This window comes from Chionomys nivalis, chromosome 18 (assembly GCF_950005125.1).
Source record: "Chionomys nivalis chromosome 18, mChiNiv1.1, whole genome shotgun sequence".
NCBI classification, from domain to species: domain Eukaryota; kingdom Metazoa; phylum Chordata; class Mammalia; order Rodentia; family Cricetidae; genus Chionomys; species Chionomys nivalis.
Window position 1 is genome coordinate 46,012,032 of NC_080103.1, and position 17,530 is coordinate 46,029,561.

Sequence of the window (17,530 nt, forward strand, 5' to 3'; positions counted from 1 at the left end):
GCACACCTTCACATGCTGGAACACACACACACACATATGCAAGCATGCACACCTTCACATGCTGGGACACACACACATATGCAAGCATGCACACCTTCACATGCTGGGACACACACACACATATGCAAGCATGCACACACACATTGCATCCTCATAGTATCCCCACAGACATTAAACTGACAGGAAGTAACATCCTCCTTGAATGTTCCCTGCCAACCATTGGAGAGACTCTATCTCATGCAATGCTATCCTCTATCATCCTACAATTTAGAAATCATTAATTTGTCTGATTGCCAAAGCTGTCAATGCTACTTTATAAACTGAGCCATTTCCCTATGACATTATAGGCAAGGATTTAACCACAGCTTTCCCCCTTGGCTGGCTAGCTATTTGATATCATATGCTAGGCACAAACAGGATGCATCTGCAGAATAATAGTCTTAGTCGCAAGGCCTAACGTAGAAAAAAACAAAAATAATCTCATGCCCACTGCCTTTCTGTCAGATGAGAGAGAAATATAATGGGAATTGCTCATAACTTATTTTTCAATAGAAGTGGATGGTCATACATAAAAATAGCTCTATATATTCTTTCTCCTTCCTTTAGCATCACATTTTGTGTGCCACTATAGTGCATTATCCGAAAACACAGGCTCTCCTGTGAAATAAGCAAAGTTAGCTATTGTATTGTTAGTAAAGCCTTCTGTTCTAAATAATGTTTAGGTTTAGCTTTGGAAATATATTTTCAGTTTTTAAGAGCACAGTTTCATATTACAGGCTACAACTCAGCAACAGATGCCAACAGTTCTGTCTTTCACTGATCATCCAACTGTGAGAAAATTAGCAAAAGCGCCCCATATGCATCTGTGATTTGACTTCCGTCGCTTCCTCTGCAGATCCGAGTGTGGCCTTCTGACAGTGCATGTGCGTCCTTACCATTATAAATAAAAACCAGAGATATTCACACTTAGCCATATGCCAGAGCGTTCATTTTTTTGCTAAGATTTTTGTACCCTCTAAACTGGGTCTGTGTTAAATGTTGTATTCGTTTAATAACAGTTTGTTGTCTTCAAACTATTTCTTCTATTTCAAGAAGGAGGCGTACATTCCTTTCTGTTTTGAAGGTACTGGAGGTCCAATCCAGGCACTGAGCATGCCAGGCAAGCACACTTTCACTGAGCTATCCCTAACTTCCTGATTTATTGTGAGACAGTCTCACTGTGGAGCTCTGACTTGGGATCTCAAACTTGTGATCCTCCTGCCTCAGTTTTCAATATGATGGAAATGTAGGTTTGTGGCCATTATGCTCAGTCATATTGATTAAGTAGTTGACAACTATAGAATTTTGTCCTTAGCATTTTTCTTCCATACACAGATATATATATAGGCTTTGATCTTGGACTCTTCAGTATAATGAGATAAACTGATATGTTTCTTTACATTCCAACAAAGTTTCAGAACACAGTTATACTTCTTATTTATTATTCATATAAAATTATTATGCATTTTGGAGGCTAAAAGAAATTCAAATAAAGGAGAGCCAGAAGGTCTTATTTGATCCAAGCTTAGAATTATTCATTCCCAGACAAGTCTATCAGCAGAAAAGGTTGTGACCTGATATTAACAAAAGGAAGAAAGGGTTTTGATTTTCTTTGTATTCTAATCCTAGCTGCTAATAAATGTTTTAACTGCATCTCCCAAATGCAGCATTATGCCATTTTCAAAAGTATTTTAATTAGTTATCAAAGGAGAAATTAATTATATAAGCTTTATACTTAGAATATTTAGGAGGAGAAAAACTGTCTCTTTTAGTGAGAGTAGATGGGTTTGGAACCAAAGTTCTGAGTTGTCACTATGGTTCCACTTTTAAGACAATAATTTGAAGGCCAGGCAGTGGTAGTGCATGCCCTTAAGTCCAACACTCGGGAGGCAGAGACAGACAGATTTCTGTGAGTTCGAGATCTACAGAGTGAATTCCAGGACTGGCTCCATAGCTACTAGGAAACTCTGTCTCAAAATAACCAAAAAAAAAAAAAAAAAAAAAGACAGTAATTTGATTTTCCTCAGCTAGTATTTGCAGATCTACAAACTGGGAACAATATCTCTCATAAGCATTAAATTTAAAATGCATTCTTTTCCATATACTAGAAACTTAATACAGCATATTCTAGGGATAGGTACTAGAATCACAGCTCTCTCTAAGGTAGAAACTCTATCCTCAGAAAGACACAATACAGCAACAACAAGCGATTTTTCAAGCAGAAAGTAAATGTTACTATAATAATAAAATAGCAGGGCTGCAAATAAAGTCAGGTGATGGGCTGGTGTGAAGGGTGTGTGGACACAGATTAGTGAGGTAGCTTGAGAGAACCCTGAGGCGCAGGGAAGAACACAAGAAACCCAGGTCTGGAAGAACTCTGTATCCTTGAACCTTTGGTCTATCAGCACCAAGTACAATGTGGAGCAGAGTTAAAGAGGCAGCTGATAGGTCAGAGGACTGAGGAGTGAGGTAGGGCTCCCCAGATCCTTTGAAGACAGGCCAGCCTCACTAAGGAAAAAGGAGGTGGTGCGGAATCAAGGTTAACTTTCAAGAGCTCTTGGGAGCTAGATGAACAAACTTTAATCTAGAGCTTCAGAATGTATGGAGGCGAGCAGAAAGGAGATTCCAGAAGGAATTTTCTGGCCTTAAGCAACTGGAAGACAATGGTCCCTTGCCATGATCCAAGAAGGCAGGGGGGAAGAAGTAGGTTGGAGGATACCACTCAAGGGTGCTGTCTGAGGTGGTTGAATTTGAGATGTTAATATTGGCCGCCAAGTTGAATATACACAAAACGCAAATCGTTTGTAAGTGTTATTATACGTCTACTTGCTTCAGAAGTATTTTTTATATTTTTCACAAGGCAAATCCTCTTCATGGTCCACGTCGTCAAAGTTACTGAAAGGGCTTTTTTTGAAGGTTCTCTAAAGTGATTTTGCTTGTTGACATCTCTCTTGGGCTGTAGCTACCACCCAGGAATCCCTTAAGTTTCAAGTATAGCTCTCTGACTCTTGCCTGTTTCCCAGATAAGTTGTATAAGGGTCTTAATAGGACAATAGCACAGGTTAGCTCCTTTGACAGGGAATAGAAGTACCTGTGGCTCACTGTGTTGTATTTAGGTATTTCATTTGTAAGATCATGTAAAAGTGATCCAGACCAGGATCTAGTTAGTCAGAGAAGTAAAATAGGTGCCCATGCCTATTTTTTTTCTAAATAAAGTTTTATAAATATAGAATTACATGCTTTCATTAGGTATTGTATTTGGCTGAGTTCATGATATACTTTCTGTAGGTGTTTCATATTTATGACAATTCACACTAAAAGACTGGGCTGAGACATTGCAACAGACACTTCATAGCACCCTAAGCCTTAGAGAGGAAGTTACAAGGCAGATGGATCTCTGTGAGTTCAAGACCAGCCTGGTCAACAGAGCACTGGACAACCAAAACTACACACAGAAACAGGATGTTACAAGTATATTTGTACCTATGATGATACCATGAGGAAATTTTTGTTTAAAATTAAGAAAAGGGGAGAGACAAAAAAGTTAGTTGATTCTTGCTCTGGGGTTTCTTGGAGTCATAAACCTCCATGAATCTATAGCTTGAGAAACACACGCATCATATCCAAAATAAACTGATGTCTATAAAACTTATATTTGAAACAACCATAAAACCAGGTATTACAATCAACAATTAATTTTAATGTTTCTATTTTTTTTTCCTTGAAAGCTGAGAATCAGAGTTCAATCAAAACACCAGAAGTTCCAGGTAAGTTCATTTTCTCTTCTCTGAATATTCATTGAAAATATCCCAAGAATGTGACCATATAGGTATATGTGTATATGTATGTATGTATATGTATGTATGTATATACACATGTGCCAGCTTGAAACCAAGGTGAAATAGAGAACAATACAGGACAACTAAATGTTAGAAGGCTTCAAGTTTTAAAGCTAAATCTAAGAATACCAAATGTAAGTCTGAGGACTCTGGTGGGGCTAAGTAGAGCCAGTCCTGGGGACAGAACTACACCTACGAAGGTCGCTGCCCAGTTCTGTACTGGTCAGTGTGTCCTCTCAAAGGAGTACAGTCTCTTCACCTACTTTTACAGAAAATCTGACCCTGGCATCCAAAAGGATGCTGTAAACAACAGTTAAAAGCTAAAATGTTAACATCAAAAAGTCCCCGTGTCTAGCCACCTGACTTTTACTCTGAATTAGTGTCCCTAACAAGATGGAAATTGTGGATCTACACTGAAGATTGTCTTCTGACCTCCATATATGCCATGCACTCATACACACACAAAAATACACTTACATACACATACACACATCATGTATAAACAAATTCAAAACTAAAAAAATGGATTTTTAAAAGACACAAAAAACTGGTATCTCTAAAGCAATAAAAGTCAGTGTCACTGCTCAAGGCCATGAGGAAGCAGAATTTTTCTCCTTACCCTTCTCAGGTCTTCAACTGATTACACAGGACCCACTCACACTGGGGAAGGCAATCTTCTTCATTTTGTCTACCAACTCAAATGTTAACCTCAACCAAAAGCACTCAATGGTAAGGCTTGGCCCAATGTCTGGGCACAGATGATAAGCATCACAGTGGTATCTCAGTTCTCTTGTAACGGCCAGCATAGTTAAGATCCCAAGATACCTTCATTCTTCAAATTTGTGCTTCAGAACTGTGATTACAATGTGGACATAAAGCTTGGTAGAAAAGTAGAAACAGGAACAGACAATATAAGACCAACCCACCAAACCATTAGAAAGGAGGAGGGGCCATGCTGTGTGAGCATGTTCGCTGTGCTCCCCACCTCCAGGAAGCTGTAGAAAGTGAGGCATGCATCACTCTGTGCAGAGTATTGTCTATTGAGTTCTCTATTTTTCAGTGACAGAATCTTGACATTTCTACTCAGCGAGGACCCACTCATGCTAGGAATATACCTATCATAAGCTGCCTGGAGTGTGTAGCTTAGGGTTTTATAATACCAAAACAATTAATTGACTCTAGAGCTTACAATGAAATATTTTCTCTACAGCCTACTCATGATGTGATCTTGGGAGGATATTTAATCCCTCTGGGCTTCAGTTTTTGCTTTGAAAACCATAAGCAATAACACAATAATAATTGAGAGTCTTATTCCTTGCAAAAAAATCTAGAATAATATCTGATATATACTATCCCATTCAGACTTGAGGTAAAATCCTTAATATTTTTAGAGATTATTGATGTTGGTAGAGAAAGAACATATTAAACCTTTCAGAATTCAAAGAACAAATTTCATTAACCTCATGAATGGTTATACATAAGCAAATAGAATAGTCTTATTTAAAAAATCCCTTGATCCTGTGGAAGAATGGAAGGGAAACAGAAATGGTTTCATAATACATTTAACTTACATTTTCTCTTACTCTCAGATGTGTTTACCTCATCTCCCTGAGCTCTCTCATCCTTAAGATACAAGATTAAGCATACTTTCTTACGGATGAAATTACTTGGTGCATATAGAAGTAATAATATCCTGCTTCATTTCTTCTTGGATCTCATGCATAAATTGTTGGCATTTAGTACCTATTTAAGCCGAATAAGAAAGGGGAAATTATTCTCCCTCAGTATCAACTTCAACAGAGTTATCTAAACTAAATAGATCTCAGTTCACAATTATTTTCTGAAAAAGAATATGTTATATCTCAGGTTAATTACATTGGTGGCTCAAAGCAAAATGATGGACATTTGAGATAAAACTTTGACTTTGCTATCAGAGTATCCCAGTTCAGAAACAAGCTGAGGAGACTCAAGCTCAATCTCAGCCACTCAAAGGCAGAAAAACTCTCCTCTGGCGTTCTACCTATGAACTGACCAGAGAGATCCATCATGGATATATCCTCATAAAAACTATGACAAAGCAAGAAATCCTGTGACAAGAATTTAAGTTCTTAAAGCTGGAAGAGTACTCAGTGTTCCTATTGTCATAGTCCCCTCTACAAACACAGCTATACCAGCTGTATGCACAGCATCCGTTAGCTGAACCATGTATGTGCTAGTTGCTTTTTATGAAAATCCATTTTGTTTCTGATAATGGAAGCCCAGCATAGACTCCATCCTTTCCCTAGGTGTCAGGATACTCAGCACACATTGTTGTGACTAATGTCAGCACCTGCATTTTTGCAAGTTCTTGTAGCATGGTTACTTCCTCCGTTTGCCTTGGCTCTTATTTCCTGGTGCTGGTTTCTTCACCTATGGTATACATCAAATCTTTCTTTTGTTTCATCAGAGGCGGCATAGGCTCACTCATCACAACACTTGGAATACTTTGATGCTTGTTCTTTATCCCTAGTTTCACCTAGATCATTTGAAATGCCTTAACTGTATCTTACACTGTACTGTGCTTTCTTCAATCAATTACTGTTAGATATAGAGTGGGTCTCTATTTGTGGTTATTAGTGAATGAATAAAAATAAATACAATGCAACATGTCAGCGTGGATGAGGATCTCACAGGGTCCTCTTTATCTAACCCCTAGATAAAGAACTACCAGAAATTAACAGATGCTTAGAGAGGGAGAATCAGTTTTCCCCAGGGACAAGATCTCTAATTTGTTATCCAATGCCAAGTGGTGAACACTAAAATCATACAGTCAACACTAAAGAGACTCAGCACGTGTATTTATGTATTTCAATACATGCATAAATATAACTATAATTAAAGGGGGAAAACCCAATGGAGATAACACATGAAAGTAAACTGGAGAGCAATGCCAGAGAAGTTTATCAAACAGGAAGGTAAGTCTGATGTGGAGAGAGGGCAGGAGAGTGCTGTGGATCAATCTTCTTCTACACTGTGAGTATGTATTACTCTCGTTTGCTAATAAAACGTTGATTGGCCAATAGCTGGGCAGGAAAAGATTGAGTGCTAGAGCCAGACAAGGAGAATTCTGGGAAAGGGAAGGGTGGAGACAGAGAGTCACCAGCAAATGCAGAGAAGCAAGATGAGAATGCTGTTCTGAGAAAAGATACCAAGCCACATAGCTAAACATAGATAAGAATTTGGGGTTAATTTAAGTGTAAGAGTTAGCTAGTAACAAACTTGAGCTATTGGCTGAGCATTAATAATTCTTATGCAGTCTCTGAGTTGGTTATTTGGGACAGGAAACATACATTTACAGGAGAGGACAGTTCAGTGAAAGCCTTCTAGCTTGACACTCATGTTTAGGAAGTTTTTTAAAAGTCGTCAAGGAACAGTCGAGCCAAAGAGCATCTTAGGAGACATTCATGACTCTTAAGAAGTGGTGGGGGGCTGGAGAGATGGCTCAGAGGTTAAGAGCACTGCCTGCTCTTCCAAAGGTCCTGAGTTCAATTCCCAGCAACCACATGGTGGCTCACAACTATCTGTAATGGGGTCTGGTGCCCTCTTCTGGCCTGTAGGCATACACACAGACAGAATATTGTATACATAATAAATAAATAAAAAAAATTAAAAAAAAAAAAAGAAGTGGTGGGCATGATTGTCCCTGCCAGCCTGACCCTTGGCTTTCATCAGTTTTGGGCAGTATGGCCTCAGACCAGCACAAGATGGAGTTCAGAGAAAATGTGGGGAATCTCAGCCACATACAATTCTATAGCTTCAGGCCTTTAAAGACCATTCTCTAGTCAAGCCGAGATTCCTTAAGACAACAGTAAAGTATACTGTTAGTAAAGTTCTCAGTGACTTAGGAAGTTAACAGCAAAAGGTGACGCACACCTTTTATCCCAGCACTCTGGAGGCAGAGGAAAGCAGAGCTCAGTGAGTTTGAAGCCAGCCTCCTCTACATGCGTCCAAAACAGCCATAGTGAACCCTACCTAGAAAAACAAAACGTGCCTCTGTCAGGACCTATGAACAGAATGTAGATATATTTCAAAAGAATAGGCTTGGCGCTTGGCTCTAAGAGAACTTGCTTCACATAGCTTGCTCTGAGTTTTGACTTGAAGTTGGAAGCTGTGTTTAAATTGTGAATTTAACAATTCCCCTAGAGTTTAATTGCCATCACAGTCACAATAATCAGGACCCAGATGCAAACTGGGGGATCTAAGAGGGACTTGTTTTCCAGCTTCTTCCACTCTTGACTGGAGAAAAGGAACACCTGAAAGCATGGGAATGTCTGGAAAGGCAATTTCACACAGCTATGCTCTGAATCTTTGAGGAATTAGACAAACTTTCTGAAAGGCATAATCCTACAATATAGCAATATCATACAGCATATGTTATACGACACTATATAACTTAAAATAAGCATACTAGGACCAGTGGCTCTCCTAGACAATTATATTTATTCTTACTTAATCTTTACAGCAACAATATAATATAAAACTATTTTAAAGTCCTTTACATATTAGGAAATCAGACAAAAGGAGCTGAAATAATGTGGCAAGCCTCAGCAGGAAGTCTGCTTTACAGTCAGAGTTTTGTTTTGGCCCCAGCTTTCAGCATCATGTCCCTAACTACTGCATTATTCTTCTGCTGAGCCCTTTCCGGCAGGGTTATTTTGGTAGAAATTTATGGTAGCACATTTTCAACACAATAAATGGAGATCATCAGACTACACTGAATTCCTCTGTTATAGTTACAGAAACAATAATGTTAGGCTCACAATTCGTGGGTTTATCCAAGTACCATTCAGCCATCTGATCCTGCTAGAGACAGGGTTTCTCAAGTTGAGGGGCACTAGTATACAAGAAATGTCATAACAAGCATTTTTAATAAAATAGAAAAATAAAAGAAATGCAAATACCCAATAGTCTTATACACAATATAGGTAAGCACACATGTGTGCATTCATCCATGTGTGCATGTGTGCTTGTGTGTGAATGTGTGAGTGTTAAATTCAGAAAAGATTTCTTAAGTAAGACTTCCAGTTAGAAGAAAAACAAAATAGAAACCTGGAAGCTTCTGTCTCGGCAGCGCTGAGTGTTCACGTGGGGTTAACAAGGCAATCTTCTGGGCTGTGGTTGATGGAGCAGTACCCGCCCTGGGCGCTCAAAACATTTTAACACAGAAAGCTGGGGATGGTGTTGTTTACATCAGAAATAATCACTCTGAGAGCAACTTTTGGCCTGAACATGAGGAAGAAATGAGGTGGGATGTGGAGCCTTGGTAACTAGCTGTTGGTAAATCCCCAGCCCATTGGTTACTCAGCCAGCCATCTTGTCATCTCCTGAAACACCTAAAAGACTATCCATCCCCACAGCAAAACACAGCGAACAGGCGCGAGCTTTCAGTGAGCTCCCACTCTTAATATTCCTTTTTTTTTTTTTTTTTTTTTTTTTTTTGCCTGCTTTGAGCACTAGCCTGACATTTCTCTTTGTTCTCATGGGCATGTATCTAGCTCCCTCCCACAGATCTCTTGCCTGGCAAGCACAGGGCAGACTCCCAACATGATTCTTCCCCCACAGAGCTCGCAGTGTGTGCTGGGCTGTGGGTGGCAAAGGAGGAAAGAGCAGCCGTGGCAGCCCTAGAAATATCAATCTCCCTGGTGCAATTAGCCGGGGCCCCAGAACTCAGAACGAGTCTTAAGCAACGTAGGGACAGGGGCAGCCTTGCTTTCCTGAGCACAGGCTGAGGCAGGAGCTCTGTGGGAGGCATGGCGAGAGTTAGGCTTTTTGCACTCTGAGAGTTTTGTGGAAAGAAGGGCCAGCAGCTATGATACAAAAGAGAACTTTCTGCCACAAGAGACAAAGAATTCATTTTCAAAAGTTCTAAACTATATTTTTACTTTCATTTCACAGTGAGTGTGATTAAATTATAAAGCATTCCGTGTTTGTATTTTCTTTCATGTCTTCATATGTCATGCATTATGTTATATCTACTAAGGTATGTTGTCTTATATTTAAAATTTTTAATAATGTTTACTCATAATGATAATCTGCTTGGTATTCCGATTGAATATGTCAAAGACATCTTCCTTGAAGGAAAAAAAAGGTCATGGTAAATGGAGAAGAAACAATCAAGCATCCATTTTTCTAGGGAAGGTGCTCATATAGCTGCGGAGCTTTAGGGAGGGAAACCAAAGAGTCTCCATTGGTTCTCCTCTACTTCTCATCAAAGCCTCTTCAGTGATCGTCTATCTCTGACCATTGGGAAATATCATAAAACCTGAAGTTTTCTGCATTTATATCTCTTTTAAGCATGTGTAATGAACAAAATACAGTTTCCCATAGTTGAAAGTATCTGAAAAGGAGTTAGTGTTTATCATAGATTTACACCTGTCAAGAACCTCACGACTTTATTTGTGCACCGTGGACTGGAGTATGAAACTTCCTCAACTGTTCTTGGCCAGTTCTGCTCCGGAAAATGCAATACTGATACTCAGTTTGTGTGATGCCAAAGTTAATCATTTTTCCAGAAGAAATGTGAGAAGAAATACTATTTTATGTAACCTATTATACCGAAATCAAGTGCTTTCCCAGGTCTTTGAAAATGCAGACTGTTTAAATCTGCAAAAAAATCTAATATGAAGACTTAATACCATAACTCAGTCTGGGTTTGTGATTTTCCTATAGGTACCACTCAACTGCCAGATGCCTCGCCTAAAACCACCGCATCACCCTCGGCATCACTAACAACTCCAAAAAGCATCTCGCACGTTCAGGGTATGATTTTTGTATATCTGAATGGAAACATATTCTACTTCGCTGTTCTTTATGACAAAACATAGCTCTTGCAGAGTGAGGGAAAATTTTGCCTTTGTAACATCATAACTATAAATCACGGATATTTCCTTAAATGGGGGAAGAGGGAAGGTTGTATAGATTGACATATTTATCAAAGGTGACTTGTTTGTTTTCTCTCTCAAAATAGCAGACACTGAGGATGGAAAGATCACAGCCACTTACGCCAGTGAGTAGCATATGTATCTCTATTCATGGAAACAGGAATGCAGAATACATAAGTGAGACCCGTGACGGGACATGGTTATGGACAGTCTTTTCTCACCTTTACTTAGCCTGTAGTGCCATTATAATTCAAACTGCAGCCTGCTTTAAAAATCCCCCATAAATCCGATCTTAATTATACACCCTGGCCATTTTCTTCCTTTCTTTTCTTTTTTTTTTTTCTTTTTCTTTTTCTTTTTCACTCTTGTCCTAGTGGTAAGCAACTACCAGAATGAACAAATAATGACTTGATGGAACTGTATTCAGCTAAGGCAAAAATCACCACACATAAATTTTCTCCAGATCATCATGCCATATGCCTTCAACACATCCATCTTCACTTGCCAATTAAATATTCTTAAAGCAATTAAATAACATAACAATTTTCTCACCTTGATGGAATTTTATTATATTGATGGCAGTTAATTTTATTTTAACTTGAACATACATAGGCAATATAACACCTTCGAGGTGTGCTAAGTATGAATAGAGTATTTCGATTGTTCCCTTAGTAATTAACATTAAGATGAATGTATGTGAAGCTGAAATGACAAATGATCATCTTTGGTTTCAGTAAAACCATTTCATTAAATAAGGTATCCCAGAAAGAGCTGACCCATTGATTTGTGAAATTTTCATTTTGAGGAGGAAACAACGTCACTCAAGATCTATTTTCAAGTATGCTTTCATATTGACTTGATAATGAAATGTAAGCTACCCTACTGAAGAATTATAATATTATTGCCCCTTGATAAACAGGCAAGAAGAACAGGAGTAGATGGGAAGACCTGACTAATTCTCCCCCTCCCTGCTCCTTTGCTTTAACCACTAAACTTTTACCCTTGCACACAACTATCACTGAAAACTCAAAAACCCTCTTGTTAACTAAAACAGGAAAGCCTTCCACGAATTCACAACAACAAACAAACCCCTTGCAAACATATGCACGTGGGCGCATACCCAACTCTTTTTACTGACATTGTTAGACTTTCTAAAATGCCATCCAATACATCTACTGTTCTTTCGCCCATTTTCTAGCTTTAAGGCAGCATGTTGCCAAAAAATTTGCAAGTTTCAGCCTTCGGATTAGAACCACCCAAATCAGCTGCATTCTTTTTTTAAAGTAACATCATTATAAAAGACAAAAAAGTATAACGAATGAGAGTGGTTTAACTCTAATCTAGAGAACTCTTGTCTCTGATCTCCTCTCTCCTTATGCCCCCAGCTTCCAGGAAGATGGGGCGCCATCTCCTCGAGATTTGGAAGTTTGGTTGAGAAAGGCTACAAGAGTGACATCAAGTGGACATATCAGAAATGACATGCAGAGCAAATCTGTGAATCAGATTAATTATTGCCTGAAATATACTAGTGCTAAGACAGGTTGTTGTTTAAAGAAAGAAGCATGCATGTTTTGTCCGGCATGGTCTGTTTGTATGGAATCAGCATCACTTCAACTGAAGATGTCTCCAATACTTTTCAGGTGTTATTTTGCCTGTGGTCATCGCCCTGATTGTCATAACCCTCTTGGTATTTACTCTGGTGGGTTTGTATCGGATGTGCTGGAAGAGAGACCCAGGCAAGTGATGACCTTTTGTTTTGCTTTATTTTGTTTCCCCAAAAGTAAAATGGGTGTTTGCTTAGTGCAACCTTGAACTTAAAACTGTCAAAAGGAGAAGAGTTTTAGTGACGATATCATGTCGCCTGATCACAAAGAACAGGGAGAAAGTCTGTATACTGCTCAAAGTAAGAAGTGATTAAGATCTGGTAGTAGAATATAGATCAATTCAAGCTAATGAAATGTCAACTGTGGGGACAGTCACAGGTGTATGCTCTGAAGATGATGTGCAATAGAATGTGTCTGAGTCATCGAGTAAGCAGAGGTGTATGAAAGTTTAGTTTAGAAGGACATAATCTCAAGAATTATACTTTGGAACCTATTTCCCTCCTTGAAGGCTCCAACTTCTTTCCAACAAAGGTTTCTTCTGTGGTGGCGTTGTGTGGCTTATCATTTCTTTATATAAACCTTGTATTGTAGTGTATTAATATTTTAGAATAGATGATTTATAAAGATAAGACATTCCCTCATAGCCCTCATCTAGAGTACACCATCATCAATTCTCTGCCATCATAACCATCTTAACTCAATGGGGTTTCCCCTCTGTATGCTGTGAATTTGTTTTATTACCATTGGTTAATAAAGAAGCTGTTTTGACCAGTGGCTTAGCAGATTGATTATACTTCAACATGCACAGAATAAAAGTCTACTGCTATGTATCAGGCGTAATAGCAGCAGTAATAGTAATGCAAGAGGAGCTGTGTGTGGCCTATGGTAGGACAGTTATTGCTGGGCTCACAGGCAATACAGGCATAGAGCAAAGTACAATTTCGATAATAACCACGAAGCTGTTAATCCAATTTGTAGAGTAAAAATTAAAGGTATAATCTGTTCTGTTTAATGAAGTGGTATGTTATCCAAAGGTACAACTGTTGGCTGAATCTTATGGAGTATGTTGCAAGTGTGTTCTAAAAGCCAAGAACGATAGCTGTACGAAAGCCTGAATTTCATAACACATCCAGAGCAGGTGTCTGGAACTGGCTGATGGACTGGAGTTTGATCAATGGTTTAGCAGAGAGCAAAGCCAGGTGGGAAATCTGAACAGAGATATATAGAGAGAGTAGGTGGAGTCAACGAGACGGCATGTAGTTGCTGAAGGAGAAAGACACCAGACTTACCGGTAGGCCACAACCTTGTGGTGATACACAGATTAATAGAAATGGGTTGGTTTAAGATGTAAGAGTTAGTTAATAAGAAGCCTGAGCTAATAGGCCAAACAGTGTTGTAATTAATATAGTTTCTGTGTTATTATTCTGGTCTGGGCAGCGAGGAAACAAATGCACAGTCTCCACTTACAATAGTTTAGAACAGTACAGTTGTCTCATCTAATCAGCCGATGTTAATGCATTATTCTAAACAAAACTCTCTACTCATGGTCCTTCCTTCTGTATTTAGTTGTTCTCCTAGTCCCAGGATGGTGCTGTCTTCTGAATGGACGCTTTGCCGGCATCTCCCTCTACTTGCTTAGCTCAGTTATTCCCTCTATCGCATGAGCTCCAGTCCATCAGCCAATTCCAGATATCTGCCCTGGATGGGTTATGAAATTCAGGCTTTCATACAGCTATCATTCTTGTCATTTTCCTGGAACGTCAAGCCGGCCCACCACTTGGCTTTTAGAACACACTTGCAACTTACCCCCTAGGATTCAGCCAGCAACTGTGCCTTTTGATAACATACCACTTCGTTAAACAGAACAGATCACACCTTTAATTTTTACTCTACAAATTGGATTAACAGCTTCGTGACAATTGTACTTTGCTCTATGCCTGTATTCCCTGTGAGCCCAGCAATAACTGTCCTACCCTAGACCACATACAGCTCCTCTTGCATTATGCCTGATATATAGCAATAGACTTTTATTCTACGCTTGTTGAGGTAAAATTTTAAAATGGCCAGTGAAGCAAATCTTCCCTTTATTTTCATTCTAACTATTTCACTAACACAATTCTACCTAAGCCTCTTAAGATTTTAAGAAGGTAAAAGGTACTTATTTTTATATGGCTTATAAGCTACACGGTTACCTTCTTACCCTAGGGCGCTAATGAATGCAGTTTAGGCCACTGACTGTGCATCTCACAGACGCTTGGAGCAGATCATGACAGCCAAAGGAGAAGTTAGCAGACCAAAAAAGTGGCATTCATTTGCTCTCTGGGTGGGAAATGACAAAAAAGAAAAGGAAAAGAAAACAATGTGCTTTCCTGTAGGTGCGAGAGAGTGAACCTATAATGTCTGAAAAATGTTTTCTTATCCAGTTTCCAAAGAGGAAATAGGACTTGCATAAACCAGCTCCACACACACACACACACACACACACACACACACACATTTTTAAGCCACCAACCCTATTTCTATCACAACCCATCACAGTATCACAGTTGAAGCCTGTGGGTGGTCAGTCTATGAGATGGATAAAGACTAATATATTAAATCCACTTGTAAAAATACCGTGTACTGAAAAAGAATTGTTTAACTGGAAAACTTTGAAAATGTGCGAGGCTTAAAGTGACATTTTCTATTAAAACTGACTCTAATGGAATAATGTGTGGAAGTTATATAACCAGCCAGATCTATTTGCTTACTGTTAGCTTTGTTTCCACACAGAATTTCCAGCATTGTTGTCTTTAAATTAGCACCATTAAACACCTGCAGTTAATCACCAAGTACGTCAGGGGAGACTTCATTGCATTTACAGTATTAATCAGCCCACTCTGCCCTCTGGAAGACAACATGAAGCAGAAGTTGGAAATGAAGCTTATCTGAGCAATGTTTGCCATAGATTGAACTTTCATAGATGATCAGGCATCGGATAGATGCAGAAAGTTTGCTGGCAGGCATCTATCAGTAAATTAACCCATTGTTATCATACTATAAGCAAAAATGCTAAAACATGCATTCAAATATGATCAGCTTACTCTGAATGGCGGGGGGCTATGAACATCACAGGCAACATTGCATTTAGCACTTATGGTAATAAGAGCATAGTGCTGGACTCTTATAGATAACAATAGAGAAAGACATGTCTGATAGAGAAAGACACGGTTAAATATCAGCGAGCTGCATGGGGTACAATGGGTTAATCTTAGGAAACTAGAGATGAAGTTGGATGTCTTGGGTTGGGCAACAGAAATAGAAGCAGCCTAAATGTTACTAATATCCAAGGTCTTCATGAAAATAATAATACTCAAAGGCAGACGAGACATACTCAAGAGGCCCATCCCAAAGATGGACCTAGATTAGATATGAAGAGAAATTGCCACAGGAGCCAAATGGAATGGAATATAATCAGGGCAAAACAAATGAGTGGAACAGATTAACATTTGCTTCAGGGAGGCCATGACCCTACAATAGGAAACATACTCCCAGTGAACCCAAGGAGTGTCTATCAGACACCTGGGAAGCCTGCTGCCTCAGTGGCACTTCGAAGGCTTGTCTTGGGAGTGACATTGCGCTACAACCCAAAAGAAAGGATATCTCCCTCTCACTTGCCATAACTATAGTGATTTGTCTCCCAAGAAAGAGCAGTGCATAAAGAAAAATCGAAAAGTTTATTCTCTGGCTGAAAAGAGCAACTGATCCTTTGAGAAGTTTCTGAGAGATACCAAAGATATGGAAGTTTCTAGTGTCCACATGCTAGACAATCCTAGATGGTGCATTCTCAAAGTAATGTGATGTTATGTGGTAAAAATTAAACCAGAACCAAATTCCTCGTAGTTTATTTAACAAGGACAGCTCCATGCCAGGTTGAATGTTAACTGTGCCTGAGTGAATGTCTATGGGTAGACAGGAAAAGTAAAACTGGTTTTAGAGAGAGTTTCAGCAGAAAGAGGCCCTGATGTTACATTTAATAACAACCATCTTCTCTTCTAGGTGCTCCAGAAAACGGGAATGATCAGTAAGTTGGCCTGCGTCGCTAGTTTTTTCCCACAGAACATTCAGTCCTGTCATTTACAGATAGAAGAATTTTTAACTTACACTCACATTTTATGTATTTTTTTAAATTGTTTTTATTGAGCTATATATTTTTCTCTGCTCCCCTCCCTTCCTCTTCCCACCCCTTCTACCTGTTTTCATGGTCCCCATGCTCCCTATTTACTCAGGAGATCTTGGCTATTTCTATTTCTGATGTAGATTAGATTCATGTATGTCTCTCTTAGGGTCATCTTTGTTGTCTGGGTTCTTTGGGATTGTGAATTGTAGGTTGGTTTTTCTTTCCTTTATGTCTAAAAGCCACTTATGAGTGAGTACATATGATATTTGTCTTTCTGGGTCTGGGTTATCTCACTCAATATGATGTTTTCTACATCTATCCATTTGTCCACAAATTTCAAAATGTCATACTTTTCTGCTGGACAGTACTCCATTGTGCAAATATATCACATTTTCCTTATCCTTTCTTCAGTAGGAGGACATTTAGGTTGCTTCCAGGTTATGGTTATGACAAATAATGTTGCTATATATAGTTGAGCACATGTCCTTGTAGTATTATTGAGCATCATATGGGTAATAATGAAAAGTGGTATTGTTGGGTCTAAAGGTAAGTTGTTTCCTAATTTTCTGAGAAATCACCATACTGATATCCAAGTGGCTGTACCAGTTTGCAGTCCCACCAGGAATGCTGGAGTGCTCCCTTTACCCCACATTCTCTCCAGCATAAGTTGCCATCAGTGTTTTTGATCTTGGTTATTCTTTCTTACAAGTGTTTTGATTTGCATTTCTCTGATGAATAAGGATGTTGAACATTTCCTTAAGTGTCTTTCAGCCATTTTAGATTCCTCTGTTGAGAGTTCTCTGTTTAGGTATGTACCGCATTTTTTATTGGATTATTTGTTTTTTTGATGACCAATTTCTTGATTTCTTTATAATATTTTGGAGATCAACCCTCTGTCCGATGTAGGGCTGGTGAAGAACTTTACCCATCATTTTCACTGAATTTTAGTAAGCCTTTAATTTCTTCCTT

At 38.9% G+C, this 17,530-nt stretch overlaps 1 protein-coding gene across 1 annotated transcript in view; it reads left to right on the forward strand.

The window, feature by feature from the left end:
- The window catches only part of Emcn (endomucin), an 84,629-nt gene that overhangs the window by 55,741 nt on the left and 11,358 nt on the right, over positions 1–17,530 (forward strand). Inside the window, exons 5-9 of the mRNA XM_057793775.1 lie at positions 3,768–3,806; positions 10,587–10,676; positions 10,885–10,923; positions 12,439–12,534; positions 16,441–16,465. Coding sequence (XP_057649758.1) covers positions 3,768–3,806; positions 10,587–10,676; positions 10,885–10,923; positions 12,439–12,534; positions 16,441–16,465 — 289 coding nt within the window. The remainder of the gene's footprint in view (positions 1–3,767; positions 3,807–10,586; positions 10,677–10,884; positions 10,924–12,438; positions 12,535–16,440; positions 16,466–17,530) is intronic.